At 40.9% G+C, this 25879-nt stretch overlaps 1 protein-coding gene across 19 annotated transcripts in view; it reads right to left on the reverse strand.

Annotated features, from left to right (window-relative positions):
* Positions 1 to 25879, reverse strand: part of ADGRL2 (adhesion G protein-coupled receptor L2) — a 378099-nt gene that overhangs the window by 62981 nt on the left and 289239 nt on the right. For all 19 annotated transcript variants that reach the window (XM_039384678.1, XM_039384661.1, XM_039384662.1 and 16 more), the window contains one exon: positions 9110 to 9323. In XM_039384678.1, the coding sequence (XP_039240612.1) occupies positions 9110 to 9323 (214 nt within the window). The remainder of the gene's footprint in view (positions 1 to 9109; positions 9324 to 25879) is intronic.

Below are 25879 nucleotides of genomic sequence, written 5' to 3' on the forward strand. Positions count from 1 at the left end.
ATGTGTGTGTTGGGGTGTGTGTGTGCACGTATGGACTAGAAGACATTGAAATGCAAAGGTTCCTACAGCTATCGTATTATTGCGTAAACCTGAAAAAAAAAGCTCTCCATAGTAAATATGTAGTAGAGCTTCTGTGCTGCAAGGGTATTATAAAGCAGGTTTGACATGGAAAAAACTGCTCGTGGTAAGAACCTTTCCTTCCCATTGATGTGTCTACAGAGGGCTAAAAATATCCTGAATACCCAGCGTTCGGTCTGTGTAACACTCTTAAGACTGCATTAACTTCATTGCAGAACTTGTTTTATAGGCTCAGTTCATCATGACCTATAAAATGTTAAGCTGAAGTGCTTTAAATATCTGCTAACACCGTGTGCCAGCCTGGGAGTACAAGGCAGTGTGCTGTGAAGCGGCAAAGGCAGAGCTGTGCTGAGGAAGTGGCACGCACTCCCATGTCACTGAGATAAACAGGGGGAGCAGCTCAATAATGGATGAGACAGGCAGCCAATCTGCAGAGAACACAGCAGTTCTACCTGAAGCCTTCCTTTGGTTTTATTGTACTGCTATGACGGTAGTTTTCGAGATTGCTCCTTGAAAAACCCCACGAGTTGACTGCCACACTAAACTAAGGGGCACACAGGCAAAGTCCTTTCATTCACAGCCATTACAGCAAAGGAAAAAAATAGAGAGACCTCTTTTATTTGTGGCAGTAGTACTTTTGCTAATTATTGTTCTGCATTATGAAGAAGGTAAAATGCAAAGAGGGAAATTATCTGTGTTTTTCAGTAATCATGGCCCATTTATTAAGCAATTAGATTGCAATTTTACTATTAGAGAGAGAAAAAAAGAAATGTTGTAAAATACCGCTATTGATTGTATCTTTGATCCTTAAACTCTTCCTTTTTAGCAACCTCATTAATGTCAAAATGCCATGAATATGGCCACCCCTTTTTAGACTGTATACCCTGGGCACAGGCAGAATCTATGGGATTCAATAAAGAAGATTTTCTTGTTGAATTCAACTAAAAGCTTAATTGAGCCACAAAGGTCAGAAGGTTCTTTTTATTTTAAGTAGGAGATTATTCCGTGGCAGAAGGAAAATTACAGAATATGAGATCTGCTCATTTCTATACTGCTCTGTAGCTAGTTTTTCATTTTTAAACCCACGTTACTCTTCTACTCCTTTCCTCTGAATTAAACATCTTCACTGTAATAATCTTTAAATTCCATTTCATTTGTGTTACTAATGAAAACTTTACACTTTCATGGCTACTGCTGACTTTTAACGCTAAAAAGGACCCATAATTTACTTACATATATTAAATTCGTATTAATCTCTCCTAATTTACGATCTACACCCTGCTCTGCCCATCTTCACGTACCTTTTCCACGTCAGTTCTGTTTACTAAGTGATATTCAACAGATTTCCTATAGTGCAATGAACCTTAACAGGCAGCTTTTAATTGCCTCGCACAGGAAACCACATCACTATTAATTCCACAGCAACAGTATAAAATAAAACTATTGCTGCTCAGACTCCAGAGCAATTAGACCTCTCGGCTATTTGGCTAACTCTGCTTCATGATACCCAGTGCAGTTAATTATATTTTTTGATGTTAATAGTCTCTGTCAGTTTCAAGCATAACTCCTCTTTGATGAATATTTAAATTATATTTGAATAAAAAAATAATCTTGGTTACATTTCATATTCAGCAGTCATCACAGCTTAATAAAGGTCTCCTCAGCAAGGCCTGAGATAAACGGCTATATGAACACATGTATAAAGTCCTAAATCAACTTATCAGATAATGTAGCTGTTTTGGCTAAGTATTATAGAGGATATACGGGGGTTGGAGGAATTAACAGGCTTCAACTATTACATTATTATTCTATATGAACTAAATTTGGCACGGCAACATATAAGTAAATCACAATTTTTCAACAATAGAGTTCTGAGTGCAACTGAACCAGGAACTTATATTGCCTAGACTAGAAATATGAAAACTATGTAAAATCCATACGAGCTCATCCAAGAGGACACAACATTCAACTGAAAGGTGCTGAAGGTTCAGCAATGTCGTCTCAGTCAAGTTACCAAACGTTAGCAAACTACCAAAATAGGTAATTACAGACCCAAAACACAGAGCACGTGATTAACTGTGGGCTAAACGGTGTGCACACCTGGCAGAGCCCATTTCAGCAAGCACAAAAAGCCCACGTGAAAATCACAGGCTGATGTATTTTATATGATGCTCAAATATACAAGCAACAGCACATAATATTTAAAATTTTATGTATACATATGTATAGTCACATTTATTTTCACCCATGAATAGCAAGGCAAGGCTGATGAGTATGTATATACGATCCTCCAGATAAGATATGTGCTGACTTAAAAAGAATTTGATGGTGGTTTTGCTAAAATAAAGGAAGAGAACAGCTTGAATATAAGATATGAAAACACTATACAGAATATCAAGCTACACCCTAGTAAAATAATGAATCCCATCTTTCTTGAAGTAAACTAAATCTAAATTTTAAATGTCATTAGTTGGTATGAATGATCCTTTTGTTGTTTCCTTTGTAGCTTGTCCAATGTCATGACTACATCCACAGGCCTGTGTGTTATGTGCTTGCACGTGTGCAATGTAATTTCTTCTCCAGAAAATTAAAATAGAACATGCTGCAAAAAGATGATCAAGTACCACTGACAGCTATTTCCCCTCACCTGACTGCTCAGAACCTCATAATATGAGGATTTGTATTTAATTTACTAAGTAATGCCATGATAGAACAACCCCATTAATAAAACCCCCTATTTTTAATGAGTAAGACTAGACCTACTACTTTCCTATTAAGAATTAATGATAGTGAAAATGTACAATGCCTGATAAGGTTCTTCTCAGTCACGGGTATTCCTGTTTTCAGCAGTATGCTCCACGAAAATTCCAGGCTCTGTGATTATGCCTCGTTCATGAAAACAGGCAACATGTATTTCTGCTTTTTTCTTTATATTTGAGTCATAACAAAGTCTTGTGACTAACACATAGAAAACAAAACAAAACAGAAATCAATCTGGCCATGGCTCGGTATTGTGAAAAGCTCAGTTTCAAAATAAAGAGCATTTTAAGCTTCTGCTGCATCTAAATACTCACAGGGCTGGCTGCTGTACTAAAACCTATGTCTGTTCCAGATTAGACGTCTTCATTTAAAAGGGTGCTTACAAAAAGCTATCTAATGTTGATAATCTTGTTTGGTAAATGTTTTGTGAAGCAGTTGTCAGGCAGCTGGAACAGAAAGCACTGGCACACCAAAGCAAAGGAAGGACCTGGTAACCATGTGAGATCAGCATCACTGCCACAGAGTGCACCCATCCACTACAGCCTGGGCTACCCTGGCATCAGCACTGGCATCTCCCTGACACAAAAAGAACAGACAGGCAAGCTCTTCATCACCAGAAAGCAGAAAAAGACAAGGTGCCCCTTTTATTGGGAGACGCTTTTCACCACATCAGCAAAGAGAGGCAACCTTCGGCTGCAGGAGGAGAAGGGAAGGAAAAAGCAAGGATGGCAGCAGGGGTCAGCAGAGCCCTTGCCTAAGCCTGGCAGCCCCCGCAGTGCAGTGTGCCATCCCCTCAGTCACAGGCAGTTCGAATGGCAGCAGGGAAAACCCACCCGTGGAAAGGTTGTAGGTCACACCACGAAATGCAAACCTGAAACACGGAATCAACCCTGGGCCCTGGCTGAGGGAACTGGTTCTGAAGGAGGTACTGAAATGCTTTTTATGGAAGTCTTGCAAAGGCTGGAATTCAGGTGACCCCACAGTAGGTTTTGCCTGCTTGTGGGCACACCCTTTTGCTCCCATGAGTGAGAATCATCACAGGGCATCTTACCCACTGTCCACCCAAGCCTTTATTCACTGACATTATGGAACAGACCAAACTTGTTTTCACTTGGAAGGACACTACTACGGTGTGACAGAACTTCTCTGAGGACCCGACAAGAGGGTCCAAAAGATGGGTCTTCTTCAGAATGGAACTCAATTTGTTTTCTTTCAAAAATGTCTGACTCGTTTACATACAGGACTTTTCAAAATGATGTATTTCTTGGATATATGACTAGGTGGAAAAGAATGAATGCCTCCCTTCTCCCAACCTCCCATGGGATGGATTAAGAAAAAAATCAGTCCTGGGAGAAGGAATGGATATGATGCTGCTTCCTCCAGCTTCCCCTGATCACCCTGTGGGGCAGGAGGCACACCCTGACATTCTGGAGGCCCCCGTTTCAGTGCACCTGTCTGGCAGAGGGGGGATGGACAGGGCAGGTTAAGAGCACTGCCATGGGAGGGAAGTTGGTGGTAACAAAAACCCAAACAAGAACTGCTCCCTGGGGTCACCACAGACAAGGTAAATGAAGGTACATGTGTGGCCTGGGCTATAGATAGGACAGGGAACGTGCCACTTCTGAAGAGGGTTTATTCCTCTTTTAATCCTTTTCTGCAACAATGGTTTAAAAGGGAAGGGTATTTTAAAAAAATTACAGTTCCCTAATTTCATCTATTATACCTGATGCATTTTTATATTTAACGTTACCTATGAAAATGAGGCTTGCTTTGTTGGTGCATATTTAAAAAGCAAAATGATAGTGATTTATTATGTTTAGTAAAAATGTAAAGTTCACATAAAGCTGCAATTATAGTATAAATAGATGAAAATAGAATTTAAAGGCCATTTCAGTGCAGAATTGATGCAACTGCCTTTCTGTTGCAGCTCAAAAATAAACTCAATATACCAACTGTGAGATTACTTTTTTTCTAATGTGGATGTTCACGTGGCTTGTAAAGGAAGTTTAAACATTTTGCATTTTCTTCTTTTTAATGTTTACAGGTATACTCTTGGTGTCAGAGCATTTTTTAAAAAATTAAAAATTCAAGGTATTTTAGCCTCTGTTAGGAGGGGAACAATGTTTTCTTTATGAAGTTAACATTAATTTGACTGTCAAGAGTAAATGCTTGAATTTTTTATCTAGGTAAATGATTTCATAGATTAAGAGTGAATAGGCTGTGTATTTTCTTTAAATACAAAACATTAATTTTCTACTAGTCCCAACAATAGCTATAACTAGAAGCTGCTTAAAAAATAAAGTGTACAGATTGGAAGAGACCTGACATTTTTTAAATATGGTATTTATCAAGATTTAAAATTTGCAGGCAAAAAAAAAATAAGATGTAATTGCACTGTCCTGGAACCATAAAGATAGTTATCATGTCCAATCGTGACAACAAATAGCAATAATAAATAAACATGAACTTTTGCCAAACAAAAAATTTAGGACTAGGAAAAATGATTCCTACTAAACAACCACTATGTTAAATTCAAAAAGAAAGGTGGCAGCATGCAAAAATCCATCTCAGCATCTTATCATTCCACTATAAAACGACATACACTATAGGCCTTCGATTTGAAATGAATTTTAATTATGTATTTACAAGTACTTTTAAATATCTGTTATTATTTCAAGCTAATAAAACAGAAAGGCTGACACTTTGTGGTATCTACGTAACCCTTCAGTGCCTGTCCTAACAAAACCCTGTCGTCCTTTGCAGTTGGCACTGGAGGCAGAAACTCTTGATGACCACGCAGGATTTTTGCACACAGCTCCCACGACCCACCTGCACTCTGCCTGCCACGGACAGGATCTAAGGCCAGGGCACAGGGTAATTTTATCCTGTTCACTGCCAAACCCCTGCCATGCCCACAAAGAGCAGGACTAGTTACCCTGATGACTTCAAAGTTCGTGACAGTTTCTGCTGCAGCCACACAAATGCACTTTATGAGCAAGCAACCAGAGCAATTTCCTCAGGCTGCTTTGCATCTTCTGCTTCCCTGTTCCTTTAATTTCGTTTTAAATGAAAAGGAAACAGAGATTTGTCCCTGCTAAAGGACAGTGGAGCACCGAGGAGTCTGATTATTTTAAGATCTAAGTGCCAGAAACGTGGGTCCTCTGCCACTCACTTATGCTACTTGCTCACCAAATATTCTAGAAATAAGCTTATTTCTCTACTGAACTTCAGCACGTGGTAGGATCTCTCAAACCTGATGGTATGCAAACACTGGGGTTAATTATCAGAGAAGTGTGAAAGAGGAGAAGGATTTTCTAAAGGTCTAGTCTCTTTCTTCAAAGCTTTAATTTTAACCATGCCAGTCTGAAGTTTACATAGAACCTAAATACATCTGGAAGACTTTATTCTGGAATAATTGGGATGTAATTTCAATCAGGGACCGAAAATTTAATAACTACTTTACAAAAGTAAAAGAAAAGCAATGAAGTCATTAGTGTTCCAGTCAGGCTTCCCAGGAAAGCATTAAGCTAAAAATCTTTTGAGAACTCCTGAAAGGAAAGAAAAGGGTGAAGGAGAAAAGATTAAGTAGCAGCTCACCCTGAGAAAGAGGAGCTGATGCATCAGTGGGCACTGGTAAAGTGTGTGCCAGTATCTCAAATTCTCTGGAAGGCGAGCAGGGCACGTGGTTACATGGCTTTGTGTTAAACTGGAAACCTCATCTTATTTTTAAATCTTCAGATTTCACAGTACTGATCTCATTAAGCCACTGTTTTCACCTTGTAATTGCAGTAAATGGAGTGATGTTGCACTCCACAGTAAAAGCTGTGGAGTGATGTTGCAAGTGAATGATGAGTATTTAATAATTGCCGTGGAACTACATTTAACTGCACGTCTAAACTGAATTGAGTGGTCAAATGCAGTGGTGACACGGCTGACTTGACAAAAACATGTCATTAGTCCTTAAAAGTAAACACTGTAAGATTAAGTAGCAACAGAGAAACTATTGCTGCTTATTTATAAAGGCAGGGAAGAAAAGCTTTCCCTGTCACCAAATGTTTTTTTTTTTTCTATCAGTTAAAAAAAAAGGAAAATCAATGAATCTGCTAGTCCTTCAGGTGAGATTTTTCTATGCAATTGCGGCCATCAAAATACAGCTGATGTGTTACTTTTATACATCAGATCACGGACATGTGCTGAGCACCAAACAAAAGTTTGCTTAGACAACAAAAAATTATGATCACCAATGTAGTTATAAATAAATGAGATACAAGAACTTCTAATATTTCATAAGAAATTTGCAACATTCTCCTATGCTTGCAATACAGCAAAATTGAGCAATTTTGGAAAAGATTAAGCAAGACAATAAACAGCTTTTCTACTTAATGACAGGTTCTGAGAAAGAAAACTATGAAAGCAAACTTGCAAATTGCTAAAAATGCCAGACAAAAATAGAAAGCAAAGTGTCAAATGATCTTTGCCATTTGCTCAGACAAAAAAAAAAGAGAACAAAAATGAAAAACTCTCTGAGCATAGATAATCTGAACCAATGTCCTACATGTGATCACAGCTTCCTTTTAATGTTGAATAAAGCATAAGAGTAGAAGATGGGGGATGTTCAAAAATACTCTCTGCTATCATAACCTTAGAGTTGATTAACTGAAAGGGGAGGATTGAAATTTCAGCTTTCCAGTAACAGTCTGATGTCACTTCAAGCAAGATTGTGCCTCTGTATTTGTCTCTGACTACCTTAATCTGTATATTTGCAGTGAACATCAGGAAGACTTTGATCAAAACACAACATGCATTTTACACAACAAGGAAGTCTACAGAGAGGCACTACATTTACAAAAGCAATTGAAGGTGGTTTCAAAGGGAGTTGACAGATTAGAGGATGATGACACTGCTGCTGCAGTCTCAATGGAAATCTGGCTTGATCTAATTAACAACTACGAAGTAGAACCACAAGAAGATAATTCAAACATGATTTAAAGAAGTTATATTACCTTTTTACTAGTGTAGCAATGGAGCCTTTCCCTACTGATCACAGAACAAGTCACAGGTTCAACACTGAAGAAGAATAAAAGGCCCGATATCCTTAATTTACCTCCAGCATTTGAAAATGAAGTCAGAAATATCTGACTACAGAAGTAGAAAACATCCACATATTCACATAAAAATAATAAAAAATTGTAAGAGTCCCACTCACAACTTGAGTGAATTGGTGAATCGAAATGGAAGATTATTTGAAGAGGTGACTGTGTTAGTGAGTGTTCTGAGGTCTGAACAGAGCAGAGGCAATGCAGCACAGCACACAGGACAACCTGCATACTTCCCTTGGCACATCTGTGTACATGCACAGAAAGCTCCCAGGTTATTCCCATCTCCTTTTCGTTCAGATTCCTCACCCTAGGAAAAAATGCACTGGGAGGAGAACTTCCCACCAAGGCTGAACTTCTCCAGGCTTGCAGTTTAAGGCAGCAGCAGTGCCAGGGGCTGATTTGTGCTGACATCTCCACAACTGTCAGCACGAGGTGACTGCTGCCTGCACACGGCCTTTAGCACAGGACTGTCTGTGAGTCTGAGCTCTGATGCACCTTTTGTACTAAAAATACTTTTACTGGCACCTGGGGACATGGTTTAGAGGTAGACTTGGCAGTGCTAGGCTAATGGTTGGATTTGATGATCTGAGAAATCTTTCCCTACCTAAATGATTCTATGATTCTGTGGGTTCTTCTGTCTTCTCTGAATGACAACTGTTGTCACTGAGAGAACGTAACTTGTGCTTATGTGCACATGTATGCTTATACACACGTGTACAATGACATATAATCATCCTGCCAGGCAATCATTCTGACATTTTCCACTGGTTGCATTTTTTGGGTGGGAACTACAGCAGTGATTTACTTCATTTACTGAAAAATGCAGCAGCCATTTGGTACCATTCTGAGGGTTGTCTGACCACCTGAAAGACAAGGAGATAGGGAATCTCCAAATAAGTGAACTGTTTTATTCTCTTTGCAGTTATCTTCCTGCCTTTTAACCTTTGCTCACAAAATGAGGGAAAAAAAAAAAAACCAACCCTTCTTATTGCAACTGGCAGTATATATTTCCTTTTAATATTATTAGATAGAAATAATACTACCTGAATAGCAAAGTGGCAACTGCAACTCAACACTTCCTTCAGGATACAGCAGTTATACAGTACATAACTCTCTCTATTAATTCAGGCATTTCTCCTCTCTGGTCCTCAACATGTTCTGTGTATTTTTACCTTTGTGTCATAATCTTGTAGGCGTCCGGCAGGAAGCATTCTGTGTTCTCCATCTGGAAGGGGTCAGCATCACAGATCTTGTCGTCTGTCCGCCCATAGTTGGCACTCTCTATCATGATGACATCGCTGCCCGGGCACCGCAGGTCGATGGAGTAACCTTCGCAGGAGAGCTCCCTCCTCACCAAACCGAACGGGAGTGCTGCCCGGCTGAAACCTAGGCAGGGGAAGAAAGGGGGAAAGGGGATTGAACCCAAAGGATAAATGGCACTGGACTCCTCCCTTTCTGTCACACCAGCACTGACTCCATCAGCGTGCTGAAGGCAGGGCACCCTTACGCGGTTTGACCTGGTACCACATCGAGTGGAGCATCTTTCATGGAACTGTCACATCCCTGCATCACTGCTGGGTCCTTAATCTGGGAAAGGAGGAAGTTCCTTGTCACTGCTTCTAATCCTGGTGCAGGCAGACAGTGGAGCCTGTCTGCATGACTACACTGCACGTTCCACTGCCCACCTCTTTTCTCTCTGCTCCTGTCTCCACTCCTTGGGCACAGTCAGACAGGCTGTGTCTGAAGGCAGCAGAGCAGGCAGGATTTGCAGAAGTGATTTTAAAAAAAGAAACAAAACAACCACAAAAAAAACTAAAGCCATAGTTCCAACTTCCAACTTCATTAGTCTTTCTTACTTTGTGTCTCACTCTCTCCAGGAAGAGTTGGTTACTCTTGCTTAGCTATTTTGTGACTTGATTCAATACACATGCTGATACTTTACCTGGTTGAACTTCAGTGCCCCCCACTGTCTTTTACATAATTAAACCACATATAGATAAGATTTTGAACAAATACAGAAATGATTAGTACCACAAATTGCAGATGTGTACTGCACAAAATCTCCCCCTCCCAAAAATGATACATCTGTTTCATGGAATTCTCATTTTTAAAATGCTTTTTCTACATAAGAGAATTTCTAAAAATAAGTAACTTCCCTAGTGAAGTAGCACAAAATACTTTAGAAACAAAACAAGGTTCAGTTATTTATCCACGTGTTTAGTCTTTTAGAGACATTTCTTTATGCAAAAAATATATTACATCAGAAGAAAAACTATCTGTATACTACAGTTTCTTGTACACAGTTACTGATGGATTATTATCAGAGTATTCCTGTTTCTTACAAATCTGTGTGCATTACTGCCTTTTGGAGGACAAGCTGGGTAACATGGTAGTGCCAAAATCCTATTTCCTTAAAACAGTAAATCCTTCCTAAATTTTTACTAGAATTATAGATATTTCCTATTTTTTAAAAATGTCTTTGTAACACAGTAGCACAAGGCCATTAATATTTCAGTGCAGGCTGTTGGAGACCAGTTGTGACAGCACAGAGGAACAGCTCCTACATATGGAAAGTTGGAGCTCCACGGTGTTTTGAAGGCAAGGAAAATAAACTTTTCTTAAAAAGTATGATGTGTTAGAAGAGGCAAGGAAATAAGATCTAAAAAAACCACAAGACAACTTGAGATAACCCTTTGATAGGAAATTTTCACACGAACCAGAGGCTGTCACTTTTTCTATTGAATTAATGATCTGTGGATTAAAACTCCTACCGTATGAAGATGATTATCTGTTCAGGCTGCAAAAATAAAGTTTTTTATAACTATCACGCCAGATAGAGCCAATCCCCCCATCCACCCCTCCAGTACCTGCATGTCCCTGCCTTCCCCTGGCACCAGCACCAGCCTTTGTACCCCTTGTGTATGATCTGACACGAGGGGCTGGTGTGACCCCATTTTAGGAGAACCGGTGAGTTCCAGAAGGAGCAGCTCCTGCACTGGCCCTGGATTCCCCTGGCATGGGGGAAGCAAAAGGCAAGAGCACAGTGACCAGCTCTGCCTTCACCTAATATTCTGTGGGATCATCTCCTACATGAAAGCAGCCCCGTTACCCTGCCAGCACGTTTCAGGGTTTGCTGATGGGGGAGCTGGGAAAGCACCAAGTGCCATCCCCAGCTCACTCCTGGCCACAGTTCAGCCACACATACCACGAGCAATAACACACACTATTATTAGAGGCTTGCTGAAGTGTCACGAGCTGAAAGCTGGGAAGAGCTGAAACACGAATCCGTCACATTTACACCCTCCATGTTCCTCCCATGCAGCAAATTAATACAAGGAAGGCAGAGGCTGCTCCTGGCTCAGCGAGGGGGTGAGGTGGGCACAGGGAGGGCACAGCAGAGCCCCCCCGCCACGGGCACACAGCAGCTCCTCTGATCAGTGACCACCGTGACAGCCACGGTGGGACCCAATGTAATGCCACTAGTCACTGCCATTGCTGCATCCCCCCTCCTGTCAGCTCTAGTGCTGTCCAGATAAGCTCACCCCTCCAGCTGGCAGCACTGGTGCCCACATCTCCTGCACTCACCACGTGTGGCACCACCACGGCCTGGCCGGGGAGCCCACTGCTCCCAGACTCCTTGAGTTTCCATCAGCAAGGAGGGGAGCAGCTCCTACAGCTGCCCAAAGAGGTGTCTGACCAGGGCAGGAGGGCAGGGGCAGGGTGGGCAGGGCACAGCTGCAGCACATGCCACACCGAGCTCCCTGTGACGGGCACCGACCTCACGGACCCTGCAGCACAGGCTCCACTTCTGCCAGGAAACATCCTGAATTCAAACACAAGACCTCTGCAGCTTGCTACAAAGAAATCAGCTGCCTGCAAATCTTATTTCATCATCTATGGCAACCACTATAAGGACTATGAATGCGTTTTATCCTGCAATTTTTCCCCCTGCAGGCATCCGTGAGAAGTTCTGTATTAGAACTTCTGTATTAGAACAAACATAAAAAATACTAGAGCAAGGTTAGATCACTTCACAGGCAACAGAGGACACACCTGAGATTGCAATGTAGGTGTTACATTGCAAAAGCAGAAAGCAATAAAGCAAAACAACGCAGCGTATGCTAGGTGGGAATGCTGCTCTAAGGAATCTCTATGGCGCAGAAAGAATTTTAACTAAATAAAATAAATAAATTTAAAGTCCACTGGCAGAGCTGCTGTGATCTTTATGCTGAAGCTTTATTTGTAATTTTCTCCTATCACCAAAGAAAAAATAAGTGTATCAACAAGCAAAGTGTAATTCAATCCATCTTGCAATCCTGACAATCGAAGAAAGAACTTGTGGGAGGCCCTGTGAGTGAAAAATCAATATTGCAGCTTTGTGCCGTGCAAATGTGAATACTGCCAAATAGCAGTGCTTAGGGTACAATGAACTGTTTTGCTCCATTTTCTCCTCTCTGAACAAATGATTTTGAAACGACAGCTTCTTTTGGAGCTATAAAACGTCGAGCAATAACTCCCCGCGCTTTAGGCAAGCGATTGGAATAAATACCTCTTGGCAACAGGTGCAATGACTTAGGACTGAAATTCATTTACATTCAGGAGATAATTCCCGATAAACAGATGCACTGCCACAGGATGGAAGTCTGAGCAACCGCCATGTGAATGTTTCAGCATCATTCCAGAGTTCCTCAGGCTCAAGCGTGTGGCTCTGTAATAATGGATGCTGTCACCAGTAACTCTGGATCTCCAATGCAATTCCCCGTGAGTGTTCTCAGCACTGCATTTTCTAACCAACCTGCACTCAACCTGCTCTTGCCTCACTGTACCTGGAACAAACCTATTTTGTTTGGCAGCCGAAATCAACGTTCCTCCTCTTCCTGCTAAAGGTTTCAAGGCAAGCTGTGCCCCGGCTGACAGGGCTCCTGCTGCTGCCACCCAGAGACACAACAGCTTCCCAGCTGCAAAGACCTTCCTGGGGCTTGGGCTGGGACTTCCAGCACAACCTAAACACTGACCCGAGTCTCTTACCACACGCACCATATGCTGTCTCTGATTCACTCTTTGTGTACATTAATCACTGCTGGATGTGACTGGTTTTGTGCTTTGTTTTGTTTTTTTTTTCAAAAATGGAAGAAGATTAATATCTAATGAGAAAAAGAGCATTGTTTCTGTCCTGCTGACCATTTTGATTATAGAAAAGCTTCCTGGCAAACATATGTTTCCTGCACTCCATATCTGCCTACAGATTAGTTGAGTGCAGGCTCTTTACTGAGAGGAGAAAATAAACTGCTTTTGCAAAATCGCGTTTCCGAGGAAAAAAGGTAGAGGGGATTTTTAGTGGTAATATACATTCTTTAATGCTTTATTGATCAATGTACGTAGAAAAACAAAATGAAAGGAAACATCACAAACAAATATCTTTCCTCTGATATTTTAGCATATCAAATAAAAAAATACAAGTTCTATGAAAGGACTGTAACTCAGAATCACGTTTCAGAAATATGGTAAATTCACATTTGGCTAAAAATTTTTAACTCGAGTTTGCAACGCCTTATTTACCATTCTACTGTCTTGGTTCCTCCAGAGAAACTATTTGTCTTTACAAGGATAACCTAAATTTGTCAAAGTGCAAAGAAAAGTTAATAATTCACAGCATCCTGCCCACTTGCATACCATCTTTCTGAGCTGTCAATAATAAGAGAGTGTGCTAAGTTTGGTAGATAAAAGCAAAGAGGCACCACCACATTTGAATGTTCACCCCATACAGAGGAAAAACAGTGGAATGTAAACAGGCTAACATCAGTACTCAACATCAGAAGCAAGGAACCTTTGATTAAAACTTAAAGCATAGAGAAAGTCAACATGGAAATACAACATTATTTAAAAAATGCAGATACTTGAAGAACTGAGAATCCAAAACAAATCTCTGCAGAAATAAATATATATATATATGTCTCTGTGAGCAAGGAAATACTGCTTCTTGTGTTATTTGGCTGTAACAGAAAGGTCTTTTGAAAAGAGCACATCTTTTCAAGCAGAATGTTTACAGTTGTCTCTTTCACAATCTCTTTTATTTTACCATATCATGCAACGTGATGATTTAAGTTCTACACAAGATGAAGTGATGCGTCCCGGGCAGCATTTCAATAATATATATTTAACAAATGCAAAGCCCGACGAAAACTGTGCTGAGAATTCCCTCTCTCTCCAGCGAAGTGCATGCGTGCACACACGGGAGGGTGCAGGGAGACAGCTGAACACACTCTGCCATCTGAAAATCATGCAAATGCTCAACATGGGCCCTGCAAAGCTTTTACAATTCCACAGACAAGCCTCAGCATCCTGCAGTTTCTAAAGAATCCCATGAACTTTTCTCCCCGTCTCTCAGCACTGTATGTATTTCACACAGACAAGCATGTTATTTTGTTAAACAGCTTTTAAATTATCCAATCCTGGTCAACAGATCACTACCAACTACTACAAGGACAGAGGCAATTTAAGTGACAACTGTGCTTTCTCATCCTATCTTTGAAGGAAAGAAGTCACTCTGGCAAGCATGTCTATTAAAAGATTACACTGGCACAGTAAGAGCTGCTGACACTGCCCAGAGGTCTGGAGTTCACAGCTCCTCTTTCAGGGCAGCCCCACAGCCAGCCCAGCACACAAACCCCTCTGTTCACTCGGGGTCACACTGCACAGGAAGCAATCACTGCAAAAATATTCTCTGCCATTTTATGTATGTACCCATTCTTGGCAATTAAGATGCTGGAAGGAGGGGACACCGAGAGAAAAGGGATTATTTAGCGAGGGAAATCTGTTTTCTAGTGAGAGACATCTTCCTCCTTTATTGCAAACTCATTCATAAAAATGGGATTAATGCAAAATAAGGTACATGGAAGTGTCTCATTACCTGAACTTTAACAAAGAGGCACAGAGTCCAAAGGAACAGACTTGACCATTTAAATTACATGGAGGCAAAGCAACTTCTTCACTGAATAAATGAGCTGTGAGGGGTGACTCTTAACACTGATTTCTAGAATTTTGTTTCTCAGACGTTTCATATTTTAATTACTTGACTAAAATCTGGAAGCCTACCTCTTACAGACTAGAAATACGTATTGCTATCAATAAAAGCTTTTAAAAATCTTAAGTATCTAATGAAGGCTTTTTAGAAATATTTTTTACATTTTATTTGAACATGATATAGTCTTTTAAAAAATTAAAATTTTAAAAATCTGTCAAACTTTAATGTTTTTCAAGATTCAGTGCGAGCAGCAGAATTACATCTGCAAGTAATTTTCTGTAATTGTATGCTTAATATTCAGTATGCATAAACATAAAGTACGTATGTCTGCTTAATGAAATTCAGGAGAGGAGCCAGAGTTACACCCTCTGACTCACACCAGGACGGGTCCTGCCTTCCAGGTTCACTGAAACTCATTACAATTTTCCTTCTACGTTTTCCAGCCTCCATGCAATTCTCAAAAATAACCCTACGAGGCTCTCTTCAGCAAAAAAAAAAAAAAGAGTCAGGGCTTACCTACTTTCTGCGCCCCGCTGAATGATTCAGCAAAACCTGAAGTGAGCAGCAGCACTCCCAGCACTCAGCCTTCCCATCTGACAGCATCGGTCCCTCCCTGCACGGCTGCCAAGGAGCTCAGGGGAATCCTCCCGAACAGCTCTCACCCCTCATTCAGAAGGGCAAGGATGTGTCTCTGAGGTGGCACAATTAAAGGGATTTTTTGGACTGTGTTTGTGTGTGTGTGTGTGTGTGTGCACTTAAGAGCAGGAGAGGAAAGAGGAGAGGGATGAGAGCTCCATGGACAGACCCGCAGACACAGTCCTGCAATCACCCAGAACACACAGAGCAGCCCGGGCAGCAGCCATGCACACATCCCACACAGTCCCAACCCCATCTGGAAGGAATCTCCACTAGGGGAAAAGAGACAGTTTGGTCTTCATGCCCATTTAATCCTTCACCTGCCTGCTGAGGCTGCCATTAGAGTGCTAATTAATGCTAAACTGTGAAAATGGGCTTCTGCACTTTGAATCCAGCCACACTGAAACTGGAGAGAAACCACTAATTCCTTTAATGAAAGTCACCAAACCAGAGCCTGGTTCCTGGCAGCATTTTAGCAGAGCCTACATATGGCAGATGGAAATCACGTGATCTAAACATGAAAGTCTAAATATCTAATATAAAAATACGTGTTCTTCAGTTCTCACTTAGAACCACATTTTATTCTCATCTGCATGCACCTTTCCCATCCCTTTCAGTGGGAGCTGTATGCATGAGAGCAAGACTTTGCCCTCTTGATCTAAAATTATCCCAGTTTAAAACAGCATTCATCTGTCAATGATATTTCTTTTCTTTTGCCAGCCAGATGTCTGGTTCTCAGGCTGCAAGAATCTCCTTCCTTTTTTCCTTCACATCACACACTTGATCCTCTGCCAGCCCACAGAAAGCACTCTACCCTTTTCTTTCTCGCCATTAAATACATTGCATCTTCAACGTTTCTCAAGGCAAGTAAGTCCCCTGGTCTTTGCACACCCCCCTCCTGGAGGTTATCTCCAGTTTACCCACTGTGAACTCTGAGCACACCACCTGTCAGGAAGGAGAAGCTTCTGAATCAGAAACAACCTCCGAGAGAGGGAGGTAAGACACACAAAGGCTGATGTGTCAGAAATGTTGTGTCAACAGGATTTCCCATTGAATTACTTCCTCGGCACAGGATACCGGGAGCAGAATAAAAATAAATATTCTTTTATTTTCTACAAAAATGTATTTTGACAACAATTTTTATTTCCAGTTATCTCAATCATGGATTGGAAACCATGTGTTGAGGAGGGGCAGAGGAAGAGGAAGAAAGAGGAACTTCCATCAGCAGTACTCAGAGTGACCAACCGACAAAAGAAATATGCTTTTATTCCCATCACTAAGAATCCCAAAGCCTTGTCACCTCAGAGGTTGATAGAAGCCATGAAGAGTTGTATAATTTCCCTGGGAATATGTGCATTGGTGGAAGTCAAATCATGCCAGCAGGTGACATGCTGGGTGCCAGTAAAGACCCCTGGTGTCCTGTGCACATTGCCTTCTTAAATTGGCTATAGCCTACCCTATGTAAGGAAGGAAAACATTTCATCTGACTAAAATACCCGATAATTCTGGCTCATTTTAAAGAAAATGCTATTATCCGAGTGCCAGAGTTTAAAATACCAGATACAGCCCTAGTGCTAAAAAATTACCACAGATTTAATTATTGTACAATTGCTATCATATGGCAATATTTGAGACCACAGCTGTAAAATTGCAAAGGGGGCACTTTCTTGTTTACAAACAGAATTATATATTCATTACAAATGGAATCAAGAAACAATATAAGAGTTCATATACTCTCTTTTGTTTCAATAAAATGATGGGTGGAGTCAATTGTCACAGTATAACTTACAGTGGAAAAATGATGCGGTTAATTTTAATGAGGGCAAGCTGCTTAAGGAGTGCTTATGAGTATGCAAATAGCACAGCAACCCCCTCTCATTCAGCATTCTCATTCAGCTTCTGAAACGTTGCAGAGGACTCAGGAGCAGCAAGAAGAACCAGTGGAAACATAAAGGCTCGAGATCCTGCAGCTGAAACTGCTGAACCAAAATCCACAGTCATGCCTTCTGAAAACAAGGAGAGCCAGGTGATGAATGGACTTCAAGGTAAATGTGCCATCACTTTAACTGTTCCCATAAAGAGATATGAGACAAGAGGAGCAAGCAATCTTGGAAAATACCTGCCAGAGTGAAAGGTTTTCTTCCTGACCTTACCTTCTGTGAAATATTTGTGGATTTCTGAAAGACTATTATAGAGAGGAGAGGGATACACGACACATAGTTTTTACAACATACTTAAGGTTCTGGCACATTCTGTGAACCACGGAATAATCCTACATAGATACTTGAGAGCATCCTCTGAAAAATAAATTGCATGAAGAAAGGAAAATTATTTCACTTTTATAAATAACTGAGGAAGATACACAGTTCTAACACGCTCCCTGGGCAGTAGGGAGTAAGAATGGCAACACAGGTCCCATTTCCAGAGTAAATAAGAGAAGCATGCACCTTTTCTACCCTGTCAAACTGCTGCTCATCACCTATAAAGGAACTGTGTATCATTGCAAAATGAAAGACAAGGGAGATGAAGGACAGGATCGTTAAATTCCACCTGGACTCAAATTCAGGGCTTCTGTGTTTGAATTCTGATCTTCAGTCCTGGAACTTGTCTGTCTCCCTCACCAACTGTCACAACGTGTATGGCAAGAAGGCTCTCAGCTTCTGAGAACCAGCTAATGAATGCTCAAACGAAATAAATGAAAAATCAGGATCCCTGAAATCTCTGAGTACTAAGAGAGAAAGGAAACAATTTTCCATAATTATGTGATAAAAGTTCCGTATTTAATACTATTTACATTAGGAAGTAACAAAAGGGATGAATAGACACTAACACAACACAGAAAGGAAAACTTTTCATTTGCTGATTACTTCAATTTAGAAGCACACATCTAACAGCTCAAAGACTGTGCTTCCAAAGCTGTTCATTGATCTTAATACAACCCATAATAAAGAAAAGCAGGAAAACCACGGGGAAAAAAAATCACTGTTAGGTGCTCAAGTATAAACTCAATAACCAGCAAGACAGAAGTGCTGCACTGTTACTACAGGTGTGGAAGGCAATTTCCTCAGTAATTAATGTCTTTTGCATGGTGCCTCAGTGTCCCAGGTCACAGCTTTCTCTTAAAGAAATCTTTCCCTACGCATCCAAGGCAGGTATTCCAGGAGGAGACAGCTGTGCAGTGAAGATCTCACTGCTCTACTCTTTTCCACACCAACTAAAACAACTCTTTGCCACTGAGAGCCCCGTGTTGTGCTGATCCACCCTTCAGGGGCACAGGCAGATGGGTGGGATCTGCCCATGTCCCCCCGGGTCCCTCCCCTGCCCATCCCTCGCTGTGCTCCCGCAGCCTCAGCCTTCCCAAGCAAGGAGATTTCCAGAGCGAGCTGGGAGCGGGATCAAAGCAGCCATTACGGAGCCTAATTGAGGAGGGAGTTGTTAATCTGCTGGGGATGCCAAGGAGGGAAGGAGAAGGTTAGGGGTGTCCAAAGAAGGCAGGAATGAGCAGGTGTTAGGGTAACTATTTAAATTAGGCATCCTGACACAATCATTTATAACACAGGCTTTGGACTCCCTGGAAGGCACTAAAGCTGGATATTCCATCTATTCTACTCAGTAAGCAAACTGCATTTCTTTTTGGTCCAAACAACGACTGTGTGAGTCTGCAGCAGCACAAAGCAAACTGCATTTAACGAAATTGTTCTCTGCAACTTATACAATACCAGCTACCACTGCAGGGCCATCTCTGCCACTGCTGACTTTGAACTCCAGATCCTTGCTCTGATTCAGCAAGGTATGGCCCACATTATCCTTAAATATACAATAAAGGCAGTGTTTGAGCTCCAAAACCAAAAAGAACCCTATTTTCCACAATGGTTTTCACATACATAAGCCTCTAGGAGCTTACAAGGGTACTGCATGACTCAAATGCAAAATACAGAAACAGTATTATCTCCCACTGAATTGCTGTCATCTCTGAAGGATGTGTTGAGATCCAACATTATACAACTGTTCACAGCAGCAATTTTGTAATATTTTATCTACTTGAAAATAATAGGGAATTTTAGGTAAGCAGAATCTTAATTACCTCAATTAAGTTCTCATCCTGCATCGCTAATATCGTTGGGAGCTTTGTCATTAACCTCGATGAGTGCAGGACAGATTTTTTTAGAATTTAACCTGGACACTCAATATTCTTGTTCTAATGAAAAAGGCATTAATGAGCTTCATTAGGCTACTCCATTTTAAAGAAGTGTCTCCAGCAGCCAGCTTCCCTCAGCAGCCTGATGGGGCACTGGGGCACGAGGGAGCCAGGACTCACAGGAGTGTTTAGGTCACTGTCTTTTCATTGACTCAATGAGCTCCACGTTCAGCCCCACCATGGGAAGAGCAACACCTTTTGACTCATTTCAGGAACTCCCTGAGGTGGAGATGACAAAATGTGTATACACTTTTGAAATTAAAACCGAGGTGGCGCAGCTGAGAGACTATATATGTAGTGAAATAAACACAATTAAGAAAAGAAATCCTCCCTGTAATTAAAAAATGACACAAATTTTCTATAGAGTCTGCACGGGAGATCCTCAACCCATTTCAAACACTACCTTTTTTTCCAGTCATCTACTGAGACACATTATGGGAAAACTAGTGATCTTCTATGACCTTCATTTTATTTTATTAAATGCAGCAGACTCCTCATGCTGAATACGAAATAAAAAAATATGCAACCCAGGAAAGTACTTTAAGAAAAAATGCCCTTTGGAGGACCCAATTTCAGTCTTGATATATAATGATTCAAATTTGCCAGTGACATTTGAATAAAAATCTCTATTATACTGTTGTGTTCAAAATTCTATTCCGAATTACTGAATTTAGACCAGGTGCTGTAGATCACAACTCAGTCAATGCTTTATAAACAAGGGAAATACATATTTGAAATACAAGTGATGTTAGAACAGACTAGTTGTACTCCCCATCCTTAGCCACATTTTAGGATAGGTTTTCTGTTTCACACAGCTATCCCACTGGCAGTAGTAAAAGCCCAAAGATCAAAATACGCTCTTTGTTTACACAACAGTGGCTGATGTATTTTGCTAATAAAGCCTTCAAGCAGAAAATAATGTGAATTGCCCAAGCAAGGGAAACTGGCACTTGCAGATACCACTTTATCTTTCCCAGGGCTCTAAGGACAATTGAAAAGTATCACTTGTTGCAGTCCCTTGCCTCTGAAAAACCTGGGGAGAGGGGGGAGAGGGTCAGGAGGTCTGTTTATCCCTGCTAGTAAGTGCAGATTAACGAGTCACTACCCGACATAATATCCATTGGACTGCAGTTCTGAGCAACCTGCCTAAAATTCCAAACACCAACGTGGGATAGGTGCACCCGGTCACAGCAATATTGGGGGGGCATTCAAATTTGGCAGAGAGGGGACTTATGGAAATCCCTCTCCCTAATTAAATCAGAGAATGAGAGTTTGAAGTGGTAAATAATAAATCACAAAGAATCCTCAATCTGGTTGTCAAGGAAACCAGTATGCCTCTGCCATAATTGCTGTGAGCCCAATCTTGCCCTTTTTGACACAGAGCCTTATCAAGCATTCTGGTCAGAGACTGAGAAAGTGGCTTTTCTGTTCCTCTCAGGGAGGGAGCTCAGGCTTGGCAGACTGGGACCGACCAGGAGCTCCAGCACACACCGGCAGCTCCCTGTTGGAATGGGACTGCCTGGAATGGGACTGCCTGGGATGGGACTGCCGGCCTCACCCTGCCCCTGCAGTGTCACTGACAGCAGCTGTGCTCACTGGAAAGGCATTCCTGATTTCCTGGTGCTAACACCCTGAGCCTGGTGGCCTCTGCCGCTCGCAGGTCCCAGGTATTCCCAGTTCCCCTGTGCTCCCTCTCCCCTGAGCACGTCCTCCTGGGAGCAGGAATTCCTTTCACTCGTGGACATGTAAGCTGCTTATGAAAGACACGAGCAGGGAAAGGGAAGTGCCCAACAAAACAGATTAAAAATTGACTCCACGCCAAGTCATTCAGAGAGCTCAATGCATCATTGTCTTTTTCCTCTGCGATGATAATTACCTTCTATAAACATATCCAAACTTGTTTTTTCCTTCTGTTTCTGGTGTAATCACACATCGCCGCTGGACACACACCAAACTCTGAGCATAAGCAATTCTCAGGGCTTCAACACCAGGAAGGCCAAAAAGGGAGAAAAGCTATATTGGTGTCTCTATCTCATCCTTCAAGAAATCCTGAAGCAGGTTTTAGAGGAAGTATCTTCAAAGTAAGGAAATAGGAGGAACAACAGGCAAGTACATCATGTTCCCGGCTGGCTTTAAGCAAAAGAAAACCCAGAGACACAGGGAAGAATTGTGAGAAGGAAAAAACCCATAAAAACTCCCTTTAGGAAGTACAGAGAGAAAAAGACTACCGGAAAGATTTCTCAAAGAAGATTCTTGTTTGAAACTGCTGCAACTACTGACTTGCTGTTTTACCAATGGACAGATCTTCTTTTCTTTCCTAATCTAATCCAAGCAGCAACCACCAAACCCATCTTCTTTAACATATTTTTATATATTTAATGTTAGCAAAACATGTAAAGAGTAACAAGACTGTTACACCCTCGTGATTTTAATTTTTTGCTGCACAATATTCCAATGATCTCTGTTTCATTCAGTACTTAGAGAATGCAAAGAATTCAGCTCAGGATCCAAGTTGCAATGGGACACTCTGGAGGCCCATTACATTATTCCCAAACTTTATCACGACACCACATTTGGGTAAATGTAATTTACGGATTTATTTTTACCCATTACTCAAAGGGGTACAGCACGCTAACAGCACTTTCTTCTGTCTGTTCAGCTGCTACTCAGAGAAGGCTATTCAGTTTTATTGACTCTAGCAATTGTCATCTTTTTTTTTTTTTTCAGTTCTGAGATAAACCAAATATCTCAAGAAAACATATGGTGAGACACAGTTTTCCTGCTGTAATATTTAACTATTCTAACATAAACTGAGGACACTGGTAAAATCCTTTGTTCAACAGATCTGCAGACATGCAAGGTATAAAAAGCAACAAATGCTTGTTCCAGAGCAGGCTCAACCAAAGCAAAATAAACCCTCCTCCAAACCCAACCCAAATCCCTTCCATATTCCTCTTCCAAGGAAGTACAATGCAGGTGTTTGGTAGCCAAGAGAGCTTGGGCAAATTCAACTTTGATCTCTGTTCCAAAGCAACTCACAGGAGAAGAGCATCATGAGATAATTCAGGCTGAAATGGATCCAGGCCTCTTCCTATATGCTCAAAATAATCTTTAATCCAAATACTTCTTACAGCTATAAAACTTAAGTCACATATAGGAAGAATTATTCCTAAATAATTTAAAAACAGAAGCACCTGTAGTTGTCATCCCAGTTAAAAAGGTACAATTATTGATTAATTACAACCAATTACAATAATGCACATTACTATCACTGTACATGCCTCTAAAACTCAATCACTTTACCAAAAATAAATAAATAAATAAATAAATAAAGGTCTGCATCTGAAAAGATAACACAAAAGCAAATGATTGTGCCATTTGTCTATAAACACATTCATTTGCAGAATACACATGTACATCCATCAGAAGCAAAAAGGCCTTTAGCTGATTTACAGATAATTTACTATGGCACACTCTTACCACTATTTTATTCTTATTTGAAAAATTAGTCTGGATTCCTGAGCACAGTGACAGAAACCAGTTTATTTTTATGTCTCTTGCTAAATTTCAGTGATCTTGAACCTTTAGGGCTAAACATCTCTGTGACAATCTGTTTTTGTCATCCAAGACTTTCACATTCTTCAGGATTTAAAGAACAGTGTCACTGGCTTTCCCAGCGACACAACACGCTGGAGAAGGAGTTCAATATCACCCAGAACCTGCTCCATCATAATCCACTGTGAAAAAAACACCTCAGTCTCTTCTGTTGGTAGGAAGCCATAACAACCCGGTATTTCTCCCCTGAACGATTTTCCAGGTGGTCAATTTGATTTGTCAATTCTTTAGGATTTTATGTCCTCTGAGCAGTATCCATCCATCATCTTTTGTCTTCACCTTTTTGCTTCGACTCCTGCAATTCTGAACAAAAGCCCTCAGACCTCTTATTCCCTACCACACTAAACTCTGGACTTCAATAAACTTTGCTGTCACGTGGGGAGTTTTTGCAGCGTTATCGACTCTTCCTGTGAAACCAACTGGTGTGAAGTGAGACAGGGGCGGTTTGTGCCGTGCCCGTGGGAGCCAAGGGGATGCTCCTCCTGTGCTGCTGCAAACTTCAGCTCCCCTGTGCTCCAGCCTGGTCAGCAGCTGTGCTGCAGGGCACCCAGAGCCTGCTTTTTAAGCTGGCTGTGGTACCACTGAGCTGTAGATGGGCAGATTCCTACAGTTCTGAGCTCAAACGCAATTTTAATCCATCCCTGTGCAGTATCATGCAGAAATATCCACAACCCTCTCCTGCTGTAGTTATGACAAATGGTTATTAATTTTAATTGGCCTAAGCTTGCTTTTAGGGAAATTACATCTTCAGGCTTCATCACCTATCTGAATAGCCTCTTTCTGCTGTTACCACTGATATTGCTCTGCTAAGAAATAGAGGCAATGTGTTCTGTATTTCCTCACAGATTACCAACTATATTAAGCAAAGAGGACTGGAAGCAAAACAGAAATAAAAAATTAAAGGCGCTCTGAAACAAACTGGCTGTGATGCTCATTTATAGGCAGCTTATCAGAGGTCTCTTTCTGGGACAGCAGGACAAGACTGAAACTCCAAAACAGCAAACCACAGAATTTCCCTTTGTGAAAACTACCCAGACTTTATGTTGAGGAACAAGCTCTGGATGCAGAACAATGTTCCTGTGGCTCTTTTCTTTCTTTCCCTGCTTTCCTTCCAGGACCCTGACGGGATTAGATGTAGTTCACAATCCCCAGTTCAAAACAAAAATGAAAGTTGTATTGGTTATCAGATTCAACACAAAAACATCCTAGTTGCACAGGACTGATAATTTTAAAGGTTACCTCTGCTAATGATTTTGAAAGACAAAGCATTTCTCATTGTCATGACAATTTTACAGACTTATAAATCAGGAACGCTTCCATTTTTAAAGTTCGGTTTTAATCATTTCCTCTTGGTCTTGGATCCTCGTTGTGGAACAGCACAGGTGAGGCACCCCAGCACACAGAGCAGGGTTATCTCACCTTGGTGGCTGGGGAGAAGGGCTTTCCCATCATCTTTCTTCCCCTGCATAGCAATAACCCAGCAAGTGGAACAGACAAAGGAGCTAAATTTGTTCAAGCCTTGCTCCGTGGGGCTGCTGGAACTGGGACACTGCAGAATATCCCAGTGGAGCCAGTTTTACCACGAGAAAACAAATTTGGCACTAATATGAAAAACCTGACAGTTTGGAGTCTAAAACTTAAATGAGTTCTGAAGGTCTGTGCTTTATGAAAAGTAACCACTGAGACACCAGCAGAATAACTCAATGAACTGGAATCTCTGGCTTCCTTTGTTTTTTTTTCTGAAAATATCCCATCTTCTCTTAGGCTTGCCAAGAGTTTGAACAAGTAGCCTTAGAAAGGACTAATTTAGTAAACAAACAAAAAAAATTTAACTTGTGAATTATAAGTAGTTTAAATAGAATCTGCTGTTACCACAATTCATATTAACATGGTAAGCTCTTACAGAATGCCTTTGCAAGGAAAGAAATATATTCCTTGTGTGTTCAAGTATAGAGCCATAAACCATATGAGACCCTATTTATTTCAAATTTCCCATGATGCCATTTACTCCAGCTTTTAACCTTTTATGTGACATTGAGCTATTTTACAATCATAAAATAGTAGAAAAAACGACCTGTTAATTTGAAAGGGACACATTACAACATCTCTCCCCGGCACTATAATATTTTAATTTCTTTTTTTCAAGGCAAACCAGTTGGAAAGTGACCATCTGCTAGTCTCTTAGCACTATTCAAGCAAAGCAATGCACAAAATGTCCTCCTTCTCCAGCAAGAGTAGGACCACTAACTGAAAGGAATTTAGGATATTGTCGTGTGAGTTTAACAGATTGATTCACCACAAAATAAACCCTCTATTTCTTTAATTACTGTTAAATATACTGACTATAAGGTCATGATATAAAACTGCTGCACACTGTGTGACCTCTAGAGCAGTACAAGAAATCTGAACCTTCCCAAGAAATAAAACAGCATTATCAAATTCCCTATGCAAATGGTGTTGTTCTATTTT

The sequence above is a fragment of the Pipra filicauda genome, unplaced genomic scaffold (assembly GCF_003945595.2).
Source record: "Pipra filicauda isolate LSUMZ 115617 unplaced genomic scaffold, ASM394559v2 scaffold36_size6622888_pilon, whole genome shotgun sequence".
Lineage (NCBI taxonomy): Eukaryota > Metazoa > Chordata > Aves > Passeriformes > Pipridae > Pipra > Pipra filicauda.